The sequence below is a fragment of the Aythya fuligula genome, chromosome 3 (genome assembly GCF_009819795.1).
Source record: "Aythya fuligula isolate bAytFul2 chromosome 3, bAytFul2.pri, whole genome shotgun sequence".
Classification (NCBI taxonomy): domain Eukaryota; kingdom Metazoa; phylum Chordata; class Aves; order Anseriformes; family Anatidae; genus Aythya; species Aythya fuligula.
Genome location: NC_045561.1, coordinates 1418715 through 1442595, shown reverse-complemented (window position 1 = coordinate 1442595; position 23881 = coordinate 1418715). Strand labels below are relative to the sequence as shown.

The following is a 23881-nucleotide window of genomic DNA, read 5'->3' as shown; positions in this document are numbered from 1 at the left end:
ATCCCACTCCAGGTAACAGCTGTTTCCCCCAGACTTGGAGGACATTTCCCCTGCAGAACACTAGGAAACACCTTTGGTTTTGGAAGAAATTGCCATCACGAATGTGAAAAAAATTCCTACACACATTGGGGGAGAACTTCCCCTTGTAATGCCAGGAAATCTCTCCACCTGCCATGCCCACAGTGTCCAGTGCTCGCCTGCCCCTCCCAGCCCAGCTTTGTGGTGTGATGTCTGTGCAAGGGCCACTGGAGCACGCCCAGGGCAGCGTGGGGAGCAGCTCCCCGGCTACGCACTGCGCTCCCAGCTTGTGTCAAGGTACACCAGCAATTACCTTCACCTGGTGCACCGGGTGCCCTCTACACTCAGGAGCTTGTAAAGAACGCTCATTTCCCACATATTGTGGCACCCTGCCTGTGACCTTTGAGCCTGCAGGAAGACAGAAAATGAGATTTTCTTTGTTTCCAAAGGCTGACTAGGTGCCTAGAGCTGCATCTGCTCCCGCCCTGCTCCGCTGGAAGCGGCGCGGCTGGGTGACAGCTGCCAGTGGGGCAGTGGCGCAGGGTGAACAGGAGCAGTTTTATCGCAAGGGCAGTGCCACTGGTCCAGCATCTCAGGAGAGCAGGACAAAAGTGGCCGAAAATGAAGAGACTTCCCAAGCCTTTTGCTTTCCTTTTACTTGATTTCGTAGCCTGGAAAGCTGGCTCTGGGCACTCTGGGTGGCTGTTGCAGAGGGTGCCACAAGAAGGAAGGGGCTGACTGGCTGGGGCAGGAGCCCAGGGCTGGGGCAAGGGGAGGCCCCAGAGGGCAGCACGAGGCAATGGCAGGGGCTGTTCACCCTGGGCACTGCCTGGCTTCTTCCCTGGGCTCAGCAGGGTCAGTGCCTGGGGGGCTGGCTTAGAGCCCACGTGTGGTCTCCCCTCGTGTAACCCACAGACCCTGATATGAAATGCCCCCCACAACCACAACGACACAACACCAGTGTACAAAAATCCTGCCTTCAATAAGTGGAAAAGCACCCGCATCTCGCTGAGGTTGGTGGAGGTGCTGGCACGCCTACGCGGAAGCCAGCTGCTGCACACTCGCTCTGGGAAAGCCTGATTCTGCAACAGGGAAGCTGACGCTGCCTCTGCCGTGCTCACTGGTAGTAGATGCTGAAAGCGTGGAGGATGTACAGGAAGGTCGTGATGAAGGCAAAGAACTGCAGAAGAGAAAGGGCAAAAGCTGGGGTCAGCAGGGCTCCCCGCAGGGTGTAACTCCATCATCTCACAGTGCTCTCGACCTTAGGAAATCTCCAAGCCTACAGCTCTTTCCAAACTTTTCCAAAAAAAAGTTTCCAACTCTTTTCCAAAAAAGGGGGGCAAAGCCCCCAAATTTCCCAGAGGAGGCAGCTGTGCAAAGCTGTCCTGAGCTGCTGAACCCCCAAGAAGCCTGTGCCAGCACATGATGGAGAAAAGCAGCCGAAGCTCTAACCACCATCTGACACTGCTGGGCTGGATGGGCGTGGGTTGGAGCGCCTCTGCCACAGCCGCAGTGTTTGCTCCTGCTTCTCCCAGGGGAGCTGCAGGTGCTTAGGCCCGCCCGGGTTCTTCGAGACTGACTCACCGATGCTGCACAGTTGAGCTGGTAGTAGTAGAGCGGGAACCCGTTTTCAAACTCAGACGCGATTGTTGCGTTGGCTTGCAAGACAGCAGCACTCATGTACAGAATGGCTGTGGCTCCATGGTACAAACTATCCTGCAAAACAAGGGAGTGCTGCGGATCAAAAACTGCTCGGCCTTGTTTGTCTCTCTCCTGCCCCGAGGCCAGGAGATGTCACCGTCCATCCTCTGCGCACAGGAGAGCACAAAGGGGACAGGCACACCTGGGCACTCTGCAGCACACCGAACCTCCTGGTGGCACCTGAGGGACACCATTTCCCAGGGGGAAGCACAGGGCCCAGCCCCAGGCCCGTGTTCACGGGGATGAAGGTGGGAACAGCTTCTATCACATCGTGGGAACAGCTTCTATCACATCCTGATCTCTTCCCTTTCACCCTGCCATTGAAAAGGGGCCACGAGCCATACATAGCAATGGCACAGCAAAACCTCCTCCAGGCGTTTCCAGTAAAGGCCTGGCCGTGTCCCCAGGGAGGAAAGGAGGAAAAGGACATTCGCTTGCAATGGGCTGGCCAACCCCTCGCCAGCTGCTGGTACCAGCTGCTGCTGCCCACACCACCTGCCCCTTTCTGAGCCCATCCTTACCAGCACTTTCCAGTTGTTGCTGTTTCTGTGAAAGCCGAAGATGTAACTGAGGAGGAGCAGCAGGGAGATGAGGCAGGATGTGATGGACACGTACATCACCCATCCCTGCTGCAGTGGGAGAGAGACCGAGGTAGCAGCAACAAGAATCCAGACCCAGGTCCCGCAGAGCTGCCAGGGACAAGCAAAGGCACCTTCCGTGAGCATGCGATGGGAAAAGTCCCTTCTCCTCCCTGCATCCCGCCTCGCCTCCCTCCTTCCCTCCCAGGCTGGCCCCAGGAAGCCCTTCATCTGTGGGCAGTGCGGCTGCTATGCAGGGCATCCTTGGGCTGGCAGCAGCACCGCCAGCTGGCACAAGTTTTTCCTGAATACTCTTGGGAAATGCCTCAAAACTTTTATTGCAAAACGGAAAGAACTGCTGCTGCGTTCAACACAAGGAAAAACCGCACCCTGAGGGCTTTGGCAAAGACGCCAGAAAGCGTGCGTTTATCTCGGAAATGTGAACCACCAATGTCAGCCCAGCCCTGCCCGCACATTAATAACCTGCCTGAAATCACAGCACGAGGAAGTCATCTCCCAGCTTCACATACCAGCCCAGAGTGAGTCGCTTGCTCTGGATCCACCTCAAGTATTTACTATGCAGAAACAGCTCACAGGGCTATCTGCCTCTACTCCCTCTGCCCTATGCCACGCCAGCTCTGGTGGATAAAACTCCTGCTTTGCACTGACTGTGCCCACGAGGTGTGGGTGGTGTGTGCTGCCCGCACCGGGGCCGCAGCTACCAGCTACCGCGCCGTATGTCAAAGTACAGGAGCAGCTATTGCAACCACTCGCACCGCCTGCCCTCTGGACTCAGACGCAGTGCAAAAATGTATGGAATTTTACAGTTTCCGGGCAGGTTGGCTTCTTGTAAAATCTAAATACAATAAGCAAAACTCCCTTCATTTTAAGCAATTTCCATTTTCTCTTTGCTAAGTAGAGCTGCTTCCGTTCCCAGGGCAGGCTCTTCAGCCCTGCCTAGCCCTATGGCAGCTGGCAGCCCCCTGCACGAGCTCCATGTGGTGCTGCAGCTTATCTGGTCCTCAAGCTGTCCCAAGAACAATTTAACCACAAAGACCAGCTCTGCGTGGCCAGTATAAGCTACTAGAAATTAAGTTATTTCTCATTAAGGCTCTTTTCAGGATCCTCCTGAGGGCTCCCCCCAGATTTCTAAGCCCAGGACTCCCCAGAGCTGGGTGTGACAGCACAGCAAGGCTCGGCGTACTCACTATCTCCGGTAGGATGAAGGCATAGGGAACGGTTTTGAAGATGGCTGGTCCGGAGGGCACGGTGGGCTGCGTGGTGGCCGTGGGGGGACACGATGATGCCATCGCTCCTCAGCTGAGGCCACTCCGCTCAGCTCGCATGTGTCTGCGCCGCGCCGCTCCCCGGCGGGGTTTTAACCGGCACACCCGCAGGGACGTAATCGCAGAGACCAGCCCAGGCTGGCACCACACTGCTTCCTCCAGCTGAAGGAGTCCTCAGCAACCCCCCGGTTCTCTTGTAACACACCCTGCTGCCAACACAGCCACAGGATGGGCTCACAGCCTGGCCAGCACCACCACCGGCAGTAGCACACTGTTAGTTCATCGTCTTTAATGGGAGAAGAAAAAAATCCCACACCACACCAGTGCAGAAGTTTCCTGCAATCCAATTTTGTCCTTGGCACTTGTTCAAGTGTGAAATATTTTTGTTTCCGCTCTTGTCTCCTCCCCTTTTTGCTCAGGTTTCTGCTACTTGTTCACGTAAGAATCCCCCACACCCATGGGATGCATCTAGCCCTCGAACACTTACAGCCTGCCACAGCCTTGGCAAACATTTCTTACAGACAACTCAATGCACCAGCAAAAGACGGAACAGTTTGTCCATCTGCTCTTAAGTGTCCAGAAAGGTCAGAAGGACAGCAACCAGGCCAGCTTTAATTTCCACCTCCTGGCAGATGTGCTTTGGATTCAATGAACACAGTATTCTTTCTGCCTCACCCACTCAAGAAGTCTAGGAAATAACTGGAGGAATAAAAAGCTGAAAGTGGTCTCTCTGCCTCCTGTGCTAGAGTGGACAGAAAGACCCCGCTAACTCAGGCAACTCTGCAGCAAGAGGAGGGAGATCCCAGTAAGATAGCACACGTCTGTTAGAACAGCCAAGTTATGCCCTAGGAATTTGGCCTCTCTGCCAGGCTCCTGAACAAGACAGAAGAAAAACAAACCCATGATGTTTCTCATGGGCTCACATCGTAGGCCAGGGGGTTGCTCTTCGCAGGATTTCTGAAGGCTCCAGTTTACAAAAGCTGCCAGTGAGGGCTGGCCTTGGGCTCCACACAGCATGCTGCAATCTTTGAAGGGCCTTGTTTTAAAGCACTTCACACCACACAAAACTAGTGACTGCTTTGGATTTAAACTCACTTTGACTTGGTGCTGCCCACCTCACATCAGGCACCGTGGCAACGCACCCATCACCACAGACAAAGCAGCCAGACATCCAGGCTCTCCAGCACAAAGAGAAATCAGATTAAGGACTCTGTGCCAGGAGTGAGCAGCACTCAGTAAGGACCCTGGTTACAAACTGCTCAGGAAAAAGAAACCTTGAACATCCTGATGAGACATACCCTGCAGCTCACCAGCCTGCACACAGTGAGCTAACCTATGCTATAGTCATGCATATAGGAAACGCAGCATTCCCTGAATTCTCACCACCTTTTATTTGTACTAGGTGGGGTCAAGCACATTCCTGTGAATAACCCAACCTTTTCCTGAGTGAGAACGGAAAACAGTAAAACGTGCTAAATAAAGAGCAACCCCGCAGCCCGCTGATTGGACAAGAGGTGACTTTTTTCTTGACCTTGTTCAGCAGCATTCTTAAGGATCGTTGCTGTTTCCCTTGCCTGTACCAGTCCACTTGGGTGCTTTAACAGGGTCTTTTGTTCATCCTGATCAAAACAACACTGGAAATTATTGGCAGCTACAGGAGAGGAGCAACGTGCTGCCTCAGCATTTGCTAGGCGTCAGCACAAAGCAACCGTGGCTACCACAGGTACACGTACCGACAGACAACTATAGCCTCATCTGAGATGGCAAAGGGGAAAATATAAAATACAATTTTCATCAGTTGAAACAACAAAATAATACTAGACAGTCTCAAAATGTTACTGTTAAATGCGCTAAAATATCTCTTAAAACCCAGATAGTACACAATTTTCCTTTGGTATGAATTCATCTATATTGTTACCCCCATAATCCATTCATGCTACAGGATTGTTTTTCCTCGTTTCTCCTAAGAAATCATAGGCCAGCTCTGAGATATCAAAGGCTTTGTGGGTATTTTCGGATGACAGCAGGGACTGGAGTGCACCATCGTTCTCTCGGCTCTTTCTCAAGAAGTCAGCGATCACCCTCCAGCGAGAGGCTTCAGATTCCTCCTCGGCCCACTTGTAGCTGGGGAGGAAAGTGGACTGGAGGAGAGGGAAGACAGAGTCGTGGTACACCAGGACAAACAGAGACTTCAGAAATTCTCGATCTCTCTGTGAAAAAGAAAATATTTGAAAGCATTTCCATGAAAATGTGCAGCAGTGTCAAGCACTTCTGAAGGAGTATTCTACAAAGGAAGAACAAACCCAAACCACTCAGTTCGCGGGTTAACAGCAGGAGGAGATCTGACCTTAAACATGGACCTCAAACTCAGCACCAGAACTACACTGCATAAACCACAGATCAGCAGATCTGCTCTCCTACCCACCTACTCTTCCCAGCAACAAAAAGTAGTGATATGCAGCCAAACCTGCAGATGCTGCCACATCTGCAGCAGAGGACACTTGTGATGCTTATCCTGCCAGTCACAACAGCTTTCACACCCACCCCCGAGGTTTCTCTGCTTTTCTGCAGAGAAAGTCTGAATGAGCCACCCAAACGCATCATGAGCTTCACAGGGCACAAGATTCCCCTCGCCATCCTCCTGCCTGATTTTCAGATAAAATCTCTCACTGCAATCTGCTTGCAGCAGCATTACTCTCTAGTCTGATACATTAAAAAATATATCTTAAAGATAAATTTCTTCTCAATTTACTACAACCCTCCTCCCCCTCCGCCCTGGTGACCTATGCTGAAGCAGCCTGAACGATCAAATTTGCTCTTGGCCCTACCTGTGCCCTTGTAAAAGACGGTTAATTTAGGTTGGGTGAACAGAGGAAACATCACACCAGAAAATCTAAATAAAAAGAGTTAACACCACTCTTTTATTAATATCTAAGCATTTAATATTTTAATATTAATTCAATTGGTCCTATGCTCTCCTATCTATGCTTCTCACAGCACACAGGAGGCACAGCCATTCTGCAGGTGCTGTTATTTCACATTTTGAGAGAACATTCTATGTGTGGAGAGAATTATACTTTGACATGTAAAGGCCTGTTTGCAAAACCTAGGGTCTAAGAGTCAGCCTGGTCAATTAGCAAGTACTGAAAGATCCTGCCCACTTCAAACAGGCAAGATTTGTATGCCCCCTTTTCCAAACACACCAGAAGACACCCTTCTGTGCAAGAAAGACAAACACAGCACAGCCTCCTGGAAAACTCACTGACCACTGAAGCTCTGCCAGGAATGCCAGCAATATGACTAGCATCGGCACCTCTTTGCTACCCCTGGGAAGATGAACAATTCACATCTCAGCAAAGGATTTAGCAGCTGAGTGTCATAAAAGCATGCAAGAAGGAGCAAGAATTAGCTGTCGTGTCAGGCAGCAATCCTGCCATGGGAGTGGCACATGACAAATCAGGTAAAACTGGATGGTTCTGGGATACTGAGGAGTTATTAATTCTCTGAGCAGATCAGCTTACATTTTGGATGAATGGTCTTGAAAAAGCTGCTCTGATTCAATGGCGGTTTGTTTTGTTTGCATGAATGGAGAGATCTCTTTGCATATCTATCTGTTCAGTAGCACACGCGACGAATGAAATAACCTTATGTTGCTCCCAAGAAGCAAAGTGCCTGGGATTGACACCTTGCTTGTTCAGTTATCTATAGCTTCTCTCTGTAGGGAGGACAGGAGATGGCACAAGACACAGCTAAGCCTGGTAACATGGCCTGTTGAGTTCGTCTGCAGCTGTCTACATGCCAAAATGGGAGACTACTGACATCAGGAGACTGCGGAATTTGGAAAAGGACTGGATGCAGATCAGAGGTTGGAGGAGGAAAGACTGTTTTGCAGACAAACGCAGCCCCTTTTGTACCAGTGGCAAGTTTTCACCAGCCCAGTGTTGCAAGCACATCGTGAGAGAGAGCCACATTGGGATGTGAACCTACCACAACATCCCCATTAACAACCGTATAGAGACACTGAGAATAAACGTTGCAAGTTAATTTCATAGTCCTCCTAGTTTGCTGTTGTAAATATAGTAAGAATTGTTTATTTAGCGTATCTACGTTTTCTAAATCTATGGTGAGAGGAAAAGTTAACTAGCAGTAATGCTGAAATAAAACTTCTAGCTTGAGTTAGATCCAAGAAAGAGCACTAATTTGTTACCTTTTCTGATCTCTTCAGATTTCTTTCTCTATCTGCCCAAGCGCTCTGAAACAAAATAAAAAATATATAATATATAAAATCTGACTGAGGTTGCAGAGATCTAGAGAGGTTCCACTGTTACCTGCAGAAATCTCTTACTGCATCTCCAGAGGAGTTTAAGCCTCTCTGGCAGTCCTGCTTTCCTTATATTCCCCATTCTTCCCTGGTGCTAGTTTAGTTAATTTAAGCAAACAGCCATTCCACTAAATTTTACAAATACAAGGACTTAATGATTTTCAATTAGAGCCATTTAAACAAAACCAAGGGATCTACTTTACAGAAAAATCAATCACAGCCAAAGTTGATTCCTTCCACTCTACAAGCATGGGAAAATACAGCACAACCCCAAAGGCTGAGAACTTTCAACAGCAGTATCCTTTGGGCAGAAATAAATCAGATGCTGTTGTCTGCCTGAAAGGGATTGCCAGGTACATAAGTGAGCACAGTTCTGCAGCTGCTGGTCGGACCCAAGTCAGCTTCTACCTGTCTGGAAAGCAGCACTGCCCTAGGAGCAGACAAACATTCAGGCACCTAGTCCATGGGCTCCCTTTTGAATGTGCTCAAGCAGTCTCTTGCAATTTGGAGGGGCTAAGGCACAAGAGATCTTTGTGTACTTGAAATTAGTATAGCTTTTCTGCTGCTTGGCTTTTCCATTTATCTTTTCACGGGGTAAATAAAAAAGCTCAAATTTTGCAAACCACCTGGAAATGCAGATACGTGGGCTGTAATTGTAGGTAACATACCCGCAGTGCGTCCATCAGGTCTGGCTGATCCATGAGCTGAGGGAATGTTGCTAAAATAGGATTACAGATTAAATCTGGAACAGAGAACAAACACATTTAAGGCTAAGGAAGAAACAGGATGGTTCCAAGGCAGAAGACCATCTCTGCCTAGAAACAATCCCCTCCCTGAATATTTCAAAGGGAAAATTTGCTGTCAGTGCCCCAGCGCAGCAGAGGAGGTAGATGAGCTCTCTAGCAACCTCATTCTCTGACAAGAGCTTTCTACAGCAAACTCTGAACAGCTGAGACACAGTTAACCAGAGAGAGAAGAGATGCACCAAAAAAACAAGTGCTGGTTTATTAGGAGAAGCCAGCAAGGAAGAACCCTTACTGATTTAACCCAAGGAGAGATTAAGGTTTCCTTGTTGCTGCACCTGTCTTTTTTATAAACATTTGAAATTGCGGTGCCTGGTTTGGATGTTATGAATAAACACATGTTCATTCTACCTTAATCTGGCTTGTGTTGTGTGTGATCCTGAGATAAGTGGATAACAATCACTTTTTCAGAACAGGGCAGGCATTTTAAGTTGCCTATTTTTAAAGCGTTTTAAAAGTTTTTAAATAGGAGCAGCAATTTTCATTTGTTACATCACAGAAAATTGCTACCATAACAATCTTTGAAATGTAAAGCCTTTAGAACATTTCATACCAAGACAGCCCAAACGGAAGCAATTTATTTCCAAGGGAGGTCACCAGCCTGATTTAGTGTCCTATGTTATAAAGATCAAATAACTATAGAGGATCTCAACTGACCTTGAAACACCATCATTTTCTGTTTCTCTGTGATGAGTTTAATAAATACAGCATAAATTCATTAAAGGGTCTGACTAAGATATTGAATATTCAGGGTGTATATTAAAGTTCAGGTAAAACAGGAAGAGAGTTAAGTTCTGAGCATCTTTGAAAGATGAACCTTTACTTCACAGAATCACAGAATTGTCTAGGCTGGAAGAGACCTCAAGATCATCGAGTCCAACCTCTGACCTAACACTAACCAGTCCTCCACTAAACCATATCCCTAAGCTCTACATCTAAATGTCTTTTAAAGACCTCCAGGGATGGTGACTCAACCACTTCCCTGGGCAGCCCGTTCCAATGCCTAACAACCTTTTTGGTAAAGAAGTTCCTCCTAACATCCAACCTAAAACTTCGGTTGCCTAAGTATAGTATTGTACTGATTGTAGGTTAAAAAGCTTAGCAAGCACACATGCATAATTCAGTCTGGAGAAGAGACAGAGAAAGCACAAAAAAAATATTTTGCAGTATAAATATAAATTCATCTGTAGTACAGCTAAGAAATGTAATATCCCTGTATTTCAAGTGTGATTTTAAAATAAAGACTATAAACTATTACAATTCTGCTGAAGGAAAAATATGAAAGGAATGACAACTTCCAAAATAAGAGCAAGATAAAGTTCTAAAAGCAGAGCTTTTACACTTCTCTCTTCCTACTGCATCAGCCAACAAGTAAATTAATAAATAAAAAGAATAAAAGAGGATGACTTCACCTCAGTGACAGAAACATCTGCCTAATCCTTCCTATAACACACAAGAGCAAACATTCACTAGAAACGAGTGAGTAAACCTGCGAGCATGTCCAATCTCTCATTGCATAGGTGATGAGAAGGAAACATTTCTCTTCTAAACAATCCCTTTACCTTTTCTTTATTTATTAAGACAAAAATAAATTGTCTTTGCCTGTCCACTTGGGCTTTTTGTGGGGAACGCGCATTTCACTGAAGACACTTCATTTATACTTGACAGAAAATAAAACTATTCTTGTGGTTTCTGCAGCCTGCTGTGTGAACTGATGCCAAGTAAGGCAGCGCATGAGGTGTGAGTTGAAATATTACTAGTTTGAAAGGCAAACACACCGAGTGGGGTATTTACAGCAAGAGACTGTTTTCTTTTACTAACAGGGACAACAGCTTTCAATTTGCTCCCACAGCACCTGCAGACTGAGAGCTTAAAACGCTGAAATCCTCTACAGAGGGAGTGTGACTTCCCAACCGTGCAGGACAGGGTGGTCAACCCCAGCACTAGCAGGTAACAACACCTGAAGAGTACCCCATATCAGCGAGAGTTGCTCCTGCAGACCCCTGCTTAATCCTACAAAAGGAAGATTCTGGAAAGAGCAATTCTCTTTGAGAGACTGATCTTACTACTGAGCTCATCCCTACAACACCAGCAATTCTTACCTGCACTCTGCATGTTTATTCTGTCTTTCAGGAGTGCATCACCAAGTATTTGTCGATAAAATATCAAGAGATGGATGTAGCACATACTGCCAATTAATGTTTCTGGTAGCAAACTATTGGGAAAAATAAAAACAATGCAGCTGAGATTTTTATTCAAAACTGCTCCAGTAAAGCACTGTTCTCCAAAACTTGAGAATGATGACAGGTTTGTGGGGACACCTGTATTAGCTCATACTGGTGTCTCCATGAATCTATTAACTTTTGAGGGCACGCATTGATGCAGCCAGACTCCTGCTGTTGCAATTTTTAATTTTATCTAGTTTAAAGCTTTTTGCTTGTTTTCAACAGAATAGTTCTAAGCCTCAAACAGAGATCAAATGTAATATGCAGCTGACACAACCCTCACATTTTCTATAGCTGGTATTCCAGGGAAGGGGAACATTTCAGATCTCTGGGATCATTCTAGGCTGAATTGTGTTTTGATTTTACAGCAGCACATAAATATACTTACTTCAGGATGTCTTTTGACTGCGTGCTTAATGACCTCAGTTTTACTAGAAGCACAGGCTGCTTCTTGAGTGTTATAAGCTGTTGAAGAACACCACTGCCTGCTTAAGAAATAAACACCCAGGATGAAATTAGTCATTTTGAAAGAACGTTAATAATTGTATTACAAGAACGAACATTTAAATACGGTAAAATATGTTTTTTTTTTTTCTGAAACTGTAATGGTTTAAGGATTGTCTAAAAACTCAGGAGGAATTGAATGCCTGATTTTTTTTCTTTATTTTCCACCTATATCAACATTTGATCTAACTGAAGCTACCTGGGACTAAGGAGTCCCACTTGCTCTCCACTTCCTTGCTCAAACTCCTCTCTTTAACTGTCACCTCTTCAGGCAAGCTGGTTCTGTTTTTGGTGAGCTCTTTCCATCTGGCTCAATTCCCTGCTGTATTTCAGAGCATCACCTGTAATCCCTGCCCCCTGCCATGCCAGGTGCTGTGGGACAGGGACAGAAACACCTTGCCCTTGCTATGGAACTCTAGACCAATATTACTACTGAATCTTGTAGCATCACTCCACAGACCAGAAGTGTTCAGTGCAATTAAAGAAACACCTGAATACATTTATAAGAAATAATCCTCAACTTGCAAACACCGTAAATTACAGAAACATTAGCACCAAGAGACAGTTCTAAATCCAAGCAGCCCTAACAATCAACTCTCTCTCATGCAAATCAAGAGCACCAAACAACACCAGGCTGTGCTGACTGCATGCTAATAAGAGCCCTGTCTGAGCTCTGCATTTTGTGAATTAGGTGTCGCACGCATCATTTTATTTATGAAATGTTTAGGAAAAAACAAACCTCTTCTTGATATTGAAGGGTCTACCTCTACGCCTCTCTCATAGGGAGTACCACCATTTAATGGCAGCTCATACATCCTGTGAGGAAAGAGCAGCATGGTTAGAATAAAACAACACAAGGATACATTATAACAACACGACTGCTCTCTGAGAAAGTGAGAAACCTGCTATCTCAAATAAAAACATGACACAGTGCTTGAGACTTTGGCTAGTATTTTATGTGAAATGACTATACCTAAATACTAAGTAGCCAAACCTCTAATGATAAATTGGAAGCTTGTATTATGTTGGGGAAACTGGACAATTATTTGAAAAGAAATTAGCAACGATTCCTTTCCACGTGATTCCAACATTTTTCTTGTATGAAATTTAGCAGCTGCTTCACTGAACTGTTTTTGAGGAATCATGGCTAAAGTACCATTAATATTTTCAATGCTGAAGAATAATGTAAGCCCAGTTCTGTCAAAAGGAAGTCACTGTTGAAGTAACCATGCAGTTTCACTCTCTAGAGTAGAATTAAAAATGATGTTATCACCTTCAATTTTTTTAAACATTTTTATTTCATATAATACAGGTGTTTTCATACAAAAGGGGAGCTATTTAGACTTTTCTATAGTTTTTAGAGTCCACTGAAGAATATTTTTAAACACAGGCTAACTTGCAACATTTCAAACCCAAATGTTGAGTCCAGGGAGCACATTTTTGAATAGAGAGTGTGTAGAGAGCACACATTGGGTGTGGAAGTGGGATCAACATTCGCACTGGAAGACCCAGTACAACCTGCATATTAGACTGGATCACACCTGTCCATATCAATACATGCCCATACTAAACACAAACTTTACTCATAGCTTAAAATGTATCTATATACATACATAAATACTGTGTGTGTGTGGGGAACAAACACATAATAAACTTACTTGGAAGGAACAGGCATTCCATCAGAAGTAAAAAGCTTCTGAAATGCCCAGCCACAGCTTAGCTCTCCTCGTTCACCTGTTGACTAGAAAATAAAAAGAGGAAGGTAAACCTGAGCAGCTAAACCACAATGAGTAACTGATCACAAATACTTAGAACAATCCCATAAAAATGATAAAAGCCCCAAATTCATGGTAAGCAAACACTGACTATACCACATTTAAGATAAACATACGTATATCAAACATTAGAAAGCTTTATTCCCAGGCACTGAGAAATGGAGCTGACCCTGTGTGCCAACCCATCCATTTCCAGATATGTCCCAGGTCTGCTGCATGATCCCAAGGATACCACTGCATCTTCCAGGATCTCAGCTTGAAAAAAGTGAGGGCAGAAACAGTTACTTTCTTTTTAAGTGATCTGATGGATGAAGCAGGAATAAAACCCAAACCCATAAACCATAAACCCATAAATAACAGGTAGGAACTTGCACATACTCCAGCCTTCATGCAGCCTTAATCTCTAAACAGAAGCTGACAACCTGACGTCCTGACTACTTGAATTAGCATGTGGAGGGCCATTACATCTGATTAGGTCTCTGTGAAGCGTCACTCACCAGCACGTAGTTCATTGCCAGGACTTGCACAGTCCAGTTCCCTACAGATTCAAACTCTACTTATCCCCTTTTGCAACAATTCTGCATTCCTACTATGCTATCAGCATGTCTTCTTCCCCTCCACATTGCCACAGGGAGGCTTCTGCCCCAGGTTCCTACAGTTATTAATGAAAGAGAAAATACAGCAAGACCCTTCGGTAAGTTCTCTAACTTTTCAGAATTCTGTTTTTCAGAATTTTCCCAAGTTCTTCCCACCATTTAATACCCTGTTTGCTAACAAATGTCATTACCCCATTTTCCATCTTTCCCTTGATTTACTTGACTGCCAAACCTTATCTGAGCAAGATGGTGACAGTAATGAAAAAAGCATCAAGACTTCAATCAATCCTACAGGCAAAGCAGCTAAGGTCTTTCAGAACAAGAGTTCTTCCAAAAAGCCACTGTTTCCTCCAAATACTAGTGTTTCTTGTCTCTCTTTTTATTAACATAGTTCTTACAGGGAAAAGTGTTTACCATCTATTGTATCACCAACAATTGTACTTTAAGAAGCATATCCTGGTTGGATAGAAGGATGCATCTCTATCAACAGTGTGCAAAGATATTTAAACAGTTAACTTTTTAATTTCCAAACTACATAGCACGGTAGTGTGAAATGAATCACAGCAGATAGAGAAAAAACAAACAAAACATAAGTGTGAACAGAGAATTGGGATCTTCTAATCACATTACATGAAATCTTCAGCAGACTAGCAGAAATTATTTCAGTGTAGGAAAAGCTACATTTCTATGCACCAGTCAGGAAGTCTTTTGTTCATTAAATATTGACTGGAACTAAAAGTTGCCCAAACCAACATCTCTCTCTTCACTCCCAGATGCCAAAATGAAGACAATCATGGAATAAGCTAAAAAAAAAAAAAAAAAAAATGCTAAATTTCCACTTGGATCTCAAAATTCACAGCTGAGATACTGCAGCTTACAACTGAACACTGGACAGCTGATTCACTTTAGAAATGTGCTGGGAATGATTTATTCTGTAACTGTATACACTTACATTGCGAATATAAGTGATGCCAAGTTCAAATAAGAAACCAATGTCTGAAGATGGAGAATTAGACCTGACAAAACAGTCACCATCCAGCAAGCTGGGTAAAATGCCTGTTACCTAATACAGAGGGGGGAAAAAAACAATGAATGTACATAATAAAACAAAAACCCTCTGATTTCTAAATGCAATTGAACACATTTAGATAAGAACTCAGACATGATCCCACTACACATGAGAGAAAATGAGAAGTAGAGAACCAGTTCCATTTGAAACCATTGTTCTGTTTATTCTTTGTCTTGTCACAAACCACACCTATGTTACCAAGCTACATTTTCTGTAATGACAAGATATTAGAGAACTTTAGAAGTCAAAAGCAATTAATTCTCTGTGAGAACACAGCAACAACTTGGGTAAAACATGATAACAGTAGTGCTGTGAACATGGTTCTGCACAATACCTGAAACATGGGACAAGGCATGTGCTCTTTTTTATTTTCTGCCTGTTTATTTTGGTTGCAACACATATTGTTTCAACAAGAATATCAGAAGTAACAGATGGTTAAATAAGAAGCTGTAAATAGACACCATAAATAGTTAGTGGCTATATTACTTCCGTAGTGAGATACCTACCCTTGGAGAAAAGGTCCACATTTGGGGATTTTTAGGTTGCCATGTGGCTCTCACTGTATGAATGTTACTCAGTACCTAAAACATGACAGTGGGGAAAAATGCTGACAAGTTTTAGTGCATATCTACACAGCTTTAAGAAACTGTAGTATTATCTAAGATTAATCCAACAGTCCACATACAGCACAGATAAAAGCACACTTACTTTTCAAATTTATCAGACAGTTTCAGTTTAAAAGAGTACAGCAGAAGGTGGAATCAGCAGCAGCACTTTCCAACCATTCCTGCTTCCTATGTACCAGTATCAGTCCCTTTGCCTCCAAGAGCATTCGGCAGAAGGAAAACTACCAGACAGTCAGCATTAGATTATTTACAAAAAACTGCTCTACACTCACAGAAAGGCATAGAGGAACAATGGCAAGTGGGGAAATCCACATGTGACCCTGACCCAGCTACTCCCAGGGCCATCACAGAGTAGAAGTGAGCCCAGACAAGGCTCACCTCCACAAACACGAAGGGCAAAGAGACACAATGGCAGGTGGGGGAACCGAAATTATGGATGCAGAGAAATGGAGCCCCAGACAGCCCTGGGAGGGGTTGGGGCGGGGAGCTGGGTGTGATGCTCCTGAAGATGAGTCACCAGGAGCGGTGCTGGATTGCCTGACAGACCAAGAAGGGTTGCTGCTTATGGCTGAGACTGCAGCACACAGGCAAGAACGTTTGGGGACTGCACATGACTTAATAGGGGATGCTCATGGGAGGAACCAAAGGCAGAAAGAGGGAGGGATCAGGGTGGTTTGTGGAGCACGAAGGGTGGGAAAATAGAGGGATAAGGGGATAAAAGGGTGTGTTTGTGAGCTGGCTGGTATGCATGTCTGGCCATGCCCTGCACTTGATCGGTGCAGTTTGTCCTGTCTTCTCATCAAACTCCGTTTCTAACTCTTTTCTGCATGAATGGGCTTTCTATTCTGCATGCATGTGTATGGAGGTCTAAGTGCCAGCAAACAGAGGAAGGCCATGTGCTGCAGAGACCTTATGTATGTGGTGACTGCTGCTGGTGAGGGGGAGAGTATGTACTTCAGTGTGCGACTGTACAGATCAAGCCAGACTAACTGGCAAGTCAGTTAAGCGCCTTGGTATGTCTCCGAAACAACTGGAGGAGTTGGCTGCTGGCGGGACCAGAGCATCATGTACACCTTATCGAGACCTTTTTTGGTCATCAAACAGCTACTCACCCGATTGCCATCAAACAGACAGAGTCGGACATGTCTACTGAGAACCTGTATGCTGCCTGCTGGGAGAGGAATCATTTTGCAGCTACATAAAGTCACAATCAGGGATACTCGAGTTGGTCTAGGCTGGATCTGAAACACAGAAAACAGATGAAGGATTAAATCTAGAGGTTCCTCCTGCTTGTGGTTATCATTTTTTGTTTATTTACTGAGAAGACTGTAGTGCTTGCTGGACTGGATTCTTTGACCCACAAAGCTCATGCAGTATTAGCAGCAGCGGGAACATTCCTTCATAAACCTTTACACCTCTCCTAAGGAGAGTGCTACAAATAATTCAGTGACAGGTGAAATGTCCTATCAGAAAGGAATGCTGTCATGGAGTTCTTCCCCGGGTATTTCAAGTCTTGGTGGCAATCACATTTTTGAGCTGCTTTTCCAACAGTAATTTATAAATAGGTGTTCTAAAAATTGTGTAAATCAAGACATACTCATTAAACAAAATGAAAGAAGAAAAATGAAACTGGAGGTTTCACTGTGACTAGTAGAAGTTCATGGTTTAAGAATTCAGACTACTTCCTCACGCAGATTTGTTTTATCCCAAACAAGGAAGGAACCACAAGCTTAAGATGAAACATGACTCAAGAAATACCCAACATAGCACCTTGTATTGATGTTGGTTTTTTTTTTTTTTTTTGGTTGTTTGGTTGGTTTTTGCTTTTATTTTTTTTTTGCTTATCAGAGAGCAGGTTGTAGTAACATCTAACTTCCTAAGGAGTCTAGATAGACATTGAAGAAATCTATCATCTGTTTCACAGCAGTATTTACCCACCAATATGAAACATTTTTTAAAGGTTGCCAGTGATTCACATCTACAGATGCTGTCATTTCTCTTGAACCAAAAGCTTCATAGCTTTCTCCCTAGTAATACTTACAGTATTTTTTTCAGAGTCCCACACCAAGTCTTTGAAAGCCAGTTGGGATGGAGTAAGTTCAGGCTGTAAGAAGTAACTTGCTCTAAATTGATTACCTACAATACATTAAATTTAAAAACAAAGAAAAATCTTAAAAGTTTTTTTTTTTTTTAGATCTTTATTGCCACAAAATGAAAGATACACAAAATTCTAAGGTTCATTTGAATATTTGACTGGTCCTAACAAAACTCTGGAGGTATCTACTACAAGTACCCTCTAAAATGGGCAAAACTATTTGCAAAAGTGTTCTGTAGTATTTCAGCACTGCAATTTAATTAACAAAAAGAGCTACTGACTGGAGACAGTTTGAAATTAAAAGATGAAGAAAACATGAGATGTGTAGTATCATTGGAATTCTCTTCACAGAATATCTCTGAGAAAAAGGGAGGAAGTCTGTAAAAGAAAAAATCTGTATCTGTCACTGGGAATAGTCTTCCAAACAGGAAAAACGTTGAGATCATCAGGAAATTTGTCATTGCCTTCATGGGACCATGATTTCACTCAGATAAATTAAAACTTATTTGATGAAGGAAAAAGAAAAGAAAAGAAAAACAACAACAACAACAAACTTTTTCTACATTATCTGACTGGTCAAATATATACTCTGTACAGATTATGTATACCTTGTACCAATTACCATAAAGCAATACTGATTTTAGTCCAACAGGCTAGTTACTGGAATAAGAAACTCTCCAAGGACACTTGCAAATTCTGCCCTGCAATCGCTATGAGAAAACCTTACCTCCTTCTAAGAGCTGGAAAAGTGTAGAGAGACGGAAACCTGCAGGAACTGCTCCCATAGTTGCCAATACCTCTACTGTATCATTCTGTTAATAAACAAAATTGGATATTAACGTTCCTACTATTTAACAGCTAATTCAGTCCTAATTTACAGCTCTCACACAAACAATATCAGGACCCAAGGCATCCATCACCTCTTCTAATATGAAGTTAGCTTGGCACGACACCAGGAATTACTTCAACTTTGTTTTGCGTATGACCCCAGACAGATCACTTTTGTTTAATCCCCCCTTCCATTTCAGCACAGCAGCAGAGTAGCCAGTTAACAAAGAAAATCACACCCTTGAAAAAGAAATGTAGCACAACTACGGCAAAACAACAAAAGCCACCTCAGCTGCATCTTCATTCAGACACACAGACTGGGCTGCAGCCTATTTCTAAAGCAGTAGGGAACCTTACCATTTTTTGCTACCAAAAACAAACTAGAGATCTTAATCAAAAACATTGGTCTGTACTATGATACATTTTGCTTAGTAAAAGACAAATCTTGTCTACAAATTAATTAACGTTATGGTAGATGAAATTGCTATCTAAGAGATACACCTACCTCTGTGATAGCTTTTCTCACAGCACTCCAGTGAGAATCTGTTCTGGAAGAAAAATAATGTTCTTCTTTTATAATATTCTTGTGTGGACAAAAGTTTAAATATTGAATACAGATTTGCCTTCAAATACCAGTAGCTTAATCAGTACATCTGAGATAATAATAACAATAGGCTTCCAGCTACTAGTGTGTCTCATAAGCTGAAATATGACTCAATACATGACCTAGTCATATTTTGATTTTGAGGAAAATAAATAAATACATAGATATATAAACAATCCCAAAGCAAAAGTCAAAAACAAACCTACTAAAGTAAAAGTGTGATGAAAAATTAAAATTTGTAGAATCTACAGAAAAAATAAATAAATCAAGTGGTTGCTGCACTGAAAAGAAAGAAGCAGTTACAAAGAACCAAATACATCTGTCAGGTGTGTTTTCTGCAGGAGATGTATTGACATATCTAAGGAAGAGCAGGATGAACAATTTTACACTTACTTGCTTTTGCATATTCCACTTACCTTTTTTTAATTTCAGTTCCATCTGCTGTTTCATCCACCACTTCTATGTGTTCATCACTTTCATCTTGGCTTTCTCCATCTTCATTATGGACCTGTAATTCAGATTCAGAAAGGGCAAGGGCTCATTTTCTTCACAGTTCTGTTCTTAAAAATGTTTTCTCCAACTACAGCACGTGTACATAGTTTAGAAGAGAAGATTTTCTGTCTGTCATGACCTATCACTCCAGAGTATTGTAACTGCACATCACTGGTCTCAGTTCTACAGCCACAGCAGGAGATTGGAGCATACCTACAGGAGAACACTAAGCAAGAGAATGCTTCTGCAAAGCAGATTCTTTAGAAAGAGAAACACATTGACATTGTGAAGTAAAAAGTTCTCTACCCAACATACTCTCTGTTCTGAAAAGCCCTGTTCCACAGTGACAAGCTCAGACCAACAGGACTCAATTGAGCCAAACTATGTACCCACATTTAAAGGTTAATTAATTAATGTCAAATTATAAAATACTCCAACTGGCATTTCATATGAATCGTGAAAAGCATGCATGGCTCTGTAGCTGCTTGGAACCTTCAGAGCTGACAGTTAGCAGCAAAAGTCTATAACTTCCATACTCAGGAAACCTCTCTGCAAAAATCACTTCTGTCACATCTCCATATGGCATCAAAACACTGCTTGTGATAGCTATCTGCGTACACATGCATACAAACATGGCGTTATTTGCAAACTACTGGCTAAAAGCTGCTGTGTGTGCCCATCTAAGCGTTATGGTAAGTTTCATGCAGCGATATTATCATTAACATACATACAATAACAGAGGTGAGACCCGAATGGAAGAAGTTTGCAGCACACTAACCGCAAGATAGGTTTTAGGCACAAGGCCTCTCTCGCCTTTTGAGTTTTCAGCTAGCCACCAGCCATCCGCCTTCTTATCGTGTATAACCAGGACTTCACCTTTCTTTGCCGTGAGGAGAGATGGAGACAAAAGACAACCAAATATTTCAAAATGACGCCAGGAGCAATTTGAATAACAATTCCAATTTTCCCTGTAATACAGGTCACAGAGACCACAGCTACAGACTCTGCTGCTACAGAAGAGGACAAGAGGACGCTGGACTCCAGTACGCCAAATGTACACTAGGGAAAGCCATTTTCCCCAGAATCCTGCTAAGAACTGACTGAATCCCAGAAGCGTAATATTTAATTATTGTTATTGCTTAATACAGAATGATCTGCAGTAGCAACATGGCAATAAACTTTTGTAGAAACATATTTACCTTAAACGTGAGATCACCCTCTTGCTGTGCATTAAAGTTTCCAACTGCAATACATTCTTTAACACTGGGATCATCCAACAGTTTATCCTCATCATCTGTTTCTTCACTGTCTTCTTCCTCACTACTTTCTGCATCGTCATCATCACTCTCATCCTCTTCTTTGTCTTCGTCTACTGTTTGAGGATCTTTTTGATATCCGTCCTTCCTACCCAAAATACGTCAAACTTTTTTTTGTTTTCTTTTCATTTTACCAGACCTTCCTGATATTGCTGTAGAAACCTTGCAATGTAGGCTTCTCTGCAAGGATGTTACCCAGATACAGAATCTTCATTCCTGTGTTTTGCTTTCTGGCCTTATCTGAAAAAGCTCTCAGTGGTATTTCATCCCCACGCATACAGACCACAGCACACCCTCTCCTCTCAACAGCTACATTATCATTAACCAGCACCCTCAGAAAATTCCAGCGACTCCCTTTTTTCAGGAAAAAAAGCCCCAGAAGAGCTGACCCTTCAGAAGCTGTTTTTTCTGTTGTTATTGTTGTTTTGTTTTTTAAACTAAATGTTAAGGTAATAGAAGGGATAAGGCTACAATTTTTCAGGGTCCTTTCCAGCCCCGCATGTACAATTCCATTAAAGTGCAGATTGTATTTGTCCATTTGGACTACTTACACTGTGTCGTTTGTAGCTGCGTTATCCTGATCCAAGACATGACCAAGTTTCCACAGCTGTTGAGACAGCTTTAGCAGTAGCTTTTCCTCTTCTTCTTTCCTCTGAGTATAATTCCCCACTGGCGCAGGCTCATCAGCCTGAGAAAGAATACAACAAATGGCTCAAGTGATGAAAGGTCAAGTTCTCCTACGAAGATTTTCCAGACATGTATTGTAAGTCTTCAACTTCCAGGGGTGCTGTCACTCCCTGTTTACCGACATCTTTCTTGCCTTTGATGAGATGCAATTTCATGTTAAGTTTAAAATCTATATTCTCCACTCCCAACATAACTCATTGCTTTGAGAAACGTTTTAGAATATAGTGGGTTGATAAAGATTTTAATGTACATAGTAAAGCAGTGAAAATACGTTTTTAAATAATATAAATGGATCTCACAGATCCTGATTAGAGGTTACGCAGTGCCAGGCACTGCTTTTGTCCTGAGGCATCTAAAGCTGAAAGAGGTTTGTGGTCTCTAAACATTCACTGCAATGCACTTTGGAGAAAATCATTAACAAACTTCTCTCTATACCTACTTTTTTCAAATTATGAAGAGCATCCGTATTTTCATCGACCAATTTTTGCAGCTGCATGTATCTGCGTTGAAAGCAAGACAGACAGATGGTGTTTTCTTAAAACTCTGGTAGACAGGACACCTAACTCATGCTAAATCACCAAAACTTGTAAATTTAGATACCCACACCTTCCCACTGCTGTATGCACACACAGCTTTACAAATATTAATACAAGCCCAAATGGCACTTCATAAGCCAAGAATTTAGTGATTCCTTAGAGGAAGTGTTTTAACAAATGTCAAAAGGAAGAAGCATCAGTAAAAGATCTGGAACAGAGGGACAAAACAAGATCATCACCTGGCTCTGGCAAGTTCTTGATGACAGTCAAACGCTCACACAAGAATTCCAGAAGAGCTAAGGGATGAGACAGCTTAACTGCTTATTACCTGTGATGTGCAAGCTCCCACTTAAACTACCTCGACCTCTGAAGACTGGAAAGCATCCTGGGGGGCAGCTGAGTGAAAAGGGGCAGAAATCCGTACAATCACGAGAAAAACGAAAAGGCACGGAGGGAGCCAGCTGCTCCTTCTGATGCAAAGGTGAGGGGGAAAGGAGAGGGGCTTTGCTCTGGGCAACCAGGAGAGGGCTCTTTCCATAACGCAGTTAAGCTACGCAACTGCTTGCGACTGAGCACTGCTCAAAAACGTTACTTCACAAAAGTATGAGGCAAATCCATAGGAAAAATAAATAAATAATCAACATATACTAAGCACAGCCACGACGGCTGAGTGCAGGGGCACGGCCGAGGCCACCCCTGAGGTGCCCGCGTTGAACCCCGCAGGCGGCGCGGCCTCACCTTTGCCTCAGGGCCTGCCGCTGCCCGCCGCTCGCCGCCGCGCTCTCGGCCCGCAGCGCCTCCACCTGCAACACACGAGAGGCGCCGTGAGGGGGTGCCCCGGTCCCGTTCCCGGTCCCGGTCCCGTTCCCGGTCCCATTGCCGTTCCCGTTACCTGGTCCCGCAGGTGCCGGCTCCGCCGCTGCACCCGCTGCAGAGGGCTCCGCGCCCGCCGCCCCGCCATGGTTGCTAGGCAACGGGCGCCGGCAAGATGGCGGCACTTCCGGCAGCGCGGCACGCCGGGAGTTGTAGGCGCGGGGCTGGAGCCTCCCTCGGTCTTTCACGGCTCCGCCTGGCGGGGTCTCAGAGCCCGCCCGGCTCCGGGCCCGGCCGTGGCAGGGGCAGCTCCCACCGGGCCGCCCCCCGCCCCCAGCCCCCCGCCCCGTCCAGCCTGGCCTCGGGCGCTGCCAGCGATGGGGCAGCCGCAGCTCCCGCGGGCAGCCTGCGCCGGGCAGCGCCGCCCTGCGCCGAGGATTTTGTCCCCCCTGGCCGGGCTGCGCCTCCCTGCGCCTCCCTCCTTCCCTCACGGCCGCTCCCCGTTGTCAGAGCCCTCCTCCACCCCCAGAGCCCCCCCCAGGCCCTGCAGCCCGTGCCTGCCCCAGGCGGCGCCCCCACACAGCGAGCCCCGGCGCACGGCAGCGCCAGGCGCAGTTAGGGACCAGCACACCACGGTTCTGTTCTCAGCGCTTTATCAGCAGCCCTCGGGCAGGGCAGGGCTTGGTCATCGCGGAGCAGGACAAGCGCCGAGACGCGGCGCTGCCACCGCCCCTGGCGGAGCCCCGCTCGGTGTCACCCCCCGGCCCGTCCGTCGCAGCCAAAGTCCTTCCCGGCCGCCGCTGCCGGCGCCCCGCGGCGCTCCCCGTCTCCGCCAGCTCCGGCGCGACCTCCGCGAGTCCCCCGCGTCCTTTCCTTGCGCCGTGGCCCGAGGCAGCGCCGCGATCGCCCCGGGCTCGGCCCCCGGCTCAGGCCGCCTCCAGCTGCTCCCGGGCGGCGTCGAGGCGGCGCTGGAGGCGCTGCTGGCGCCAGCGGAGGAAGCGGCGCCGT

At 44.9% G+C, this 23881-nt stretch overlaps 2 protein-coding genes across 3 annotated transcripts; both read right to left on the bottom strand.

Moving 5' to 3' along the window:
• Positions 1–981: 981 nt before the first annotated feature.
• On the bottom strand, positions 982–3731 carry MALL (mal, T cell differentiation protein like). Its single transcript, XM_032185319.1, has 4 exons — positions 3506–3731; positions 2241–2408; positions 1603–1734; positions 982–1198 (listed from the first exon to the last, which is right to left on the bottom strand). The coding sequence occupies exons 1-4, from the start codon at positions 3605–3607 to the stop codon at positions 1136–1138; spliced, it is 465 nt and encodes a 154-aa protein (XP_032041210.1). The 5' UTR covers positions 3608–3731; the 3' UTR covers positions 982–1135.
• Positions 3732–5467: 1736 nt separating this feature from the next.
• Positions 5468–23021, bottom strand: NPHP1 (nephrocystin 1). 2 transcript variants are annotated; one of them, XM_032185317.1, is made up of 20 exons: positions 22953–23021; positions 22799–22863; positions 21964–22024; positions 21389–21525; positions 20721–20925; positions 20300–20401; positions 19446–19537; positions 18931–18973; positions 18325–18409; positions 17544–17638; positions 16615–16743; positions 15383–15457; positions 14760–14870; positions 13095–13177; positions 12176–12252; positions 11321–11420; positions 10810–10922; positions 8573–8646; positions 7791–7835; positions 5468–5793 (listed from the first exon to the last, which is right to left on the bottom strand). In XM_032185317.1, the coding sequence occupies exons 1-20, from the start codon at positions 23019–23021 to the stop codon at positions 5515–5517; spliced, it is 2040 nt and encodes a 679-aa protein (XP_032041208.1). In that variant the 3' UTR covers positions 5468–5514. The 2 variants fall into 2 exon arrangements, with proteins under 2 accessions (XP_032041208.1, XP_032041209.1); XM_032185318.1 differs by having other exon boundaries at positions 11321–11417.
• Between the last annotated feature and the right edge of the window lie 860 nt (positions 23022–23881).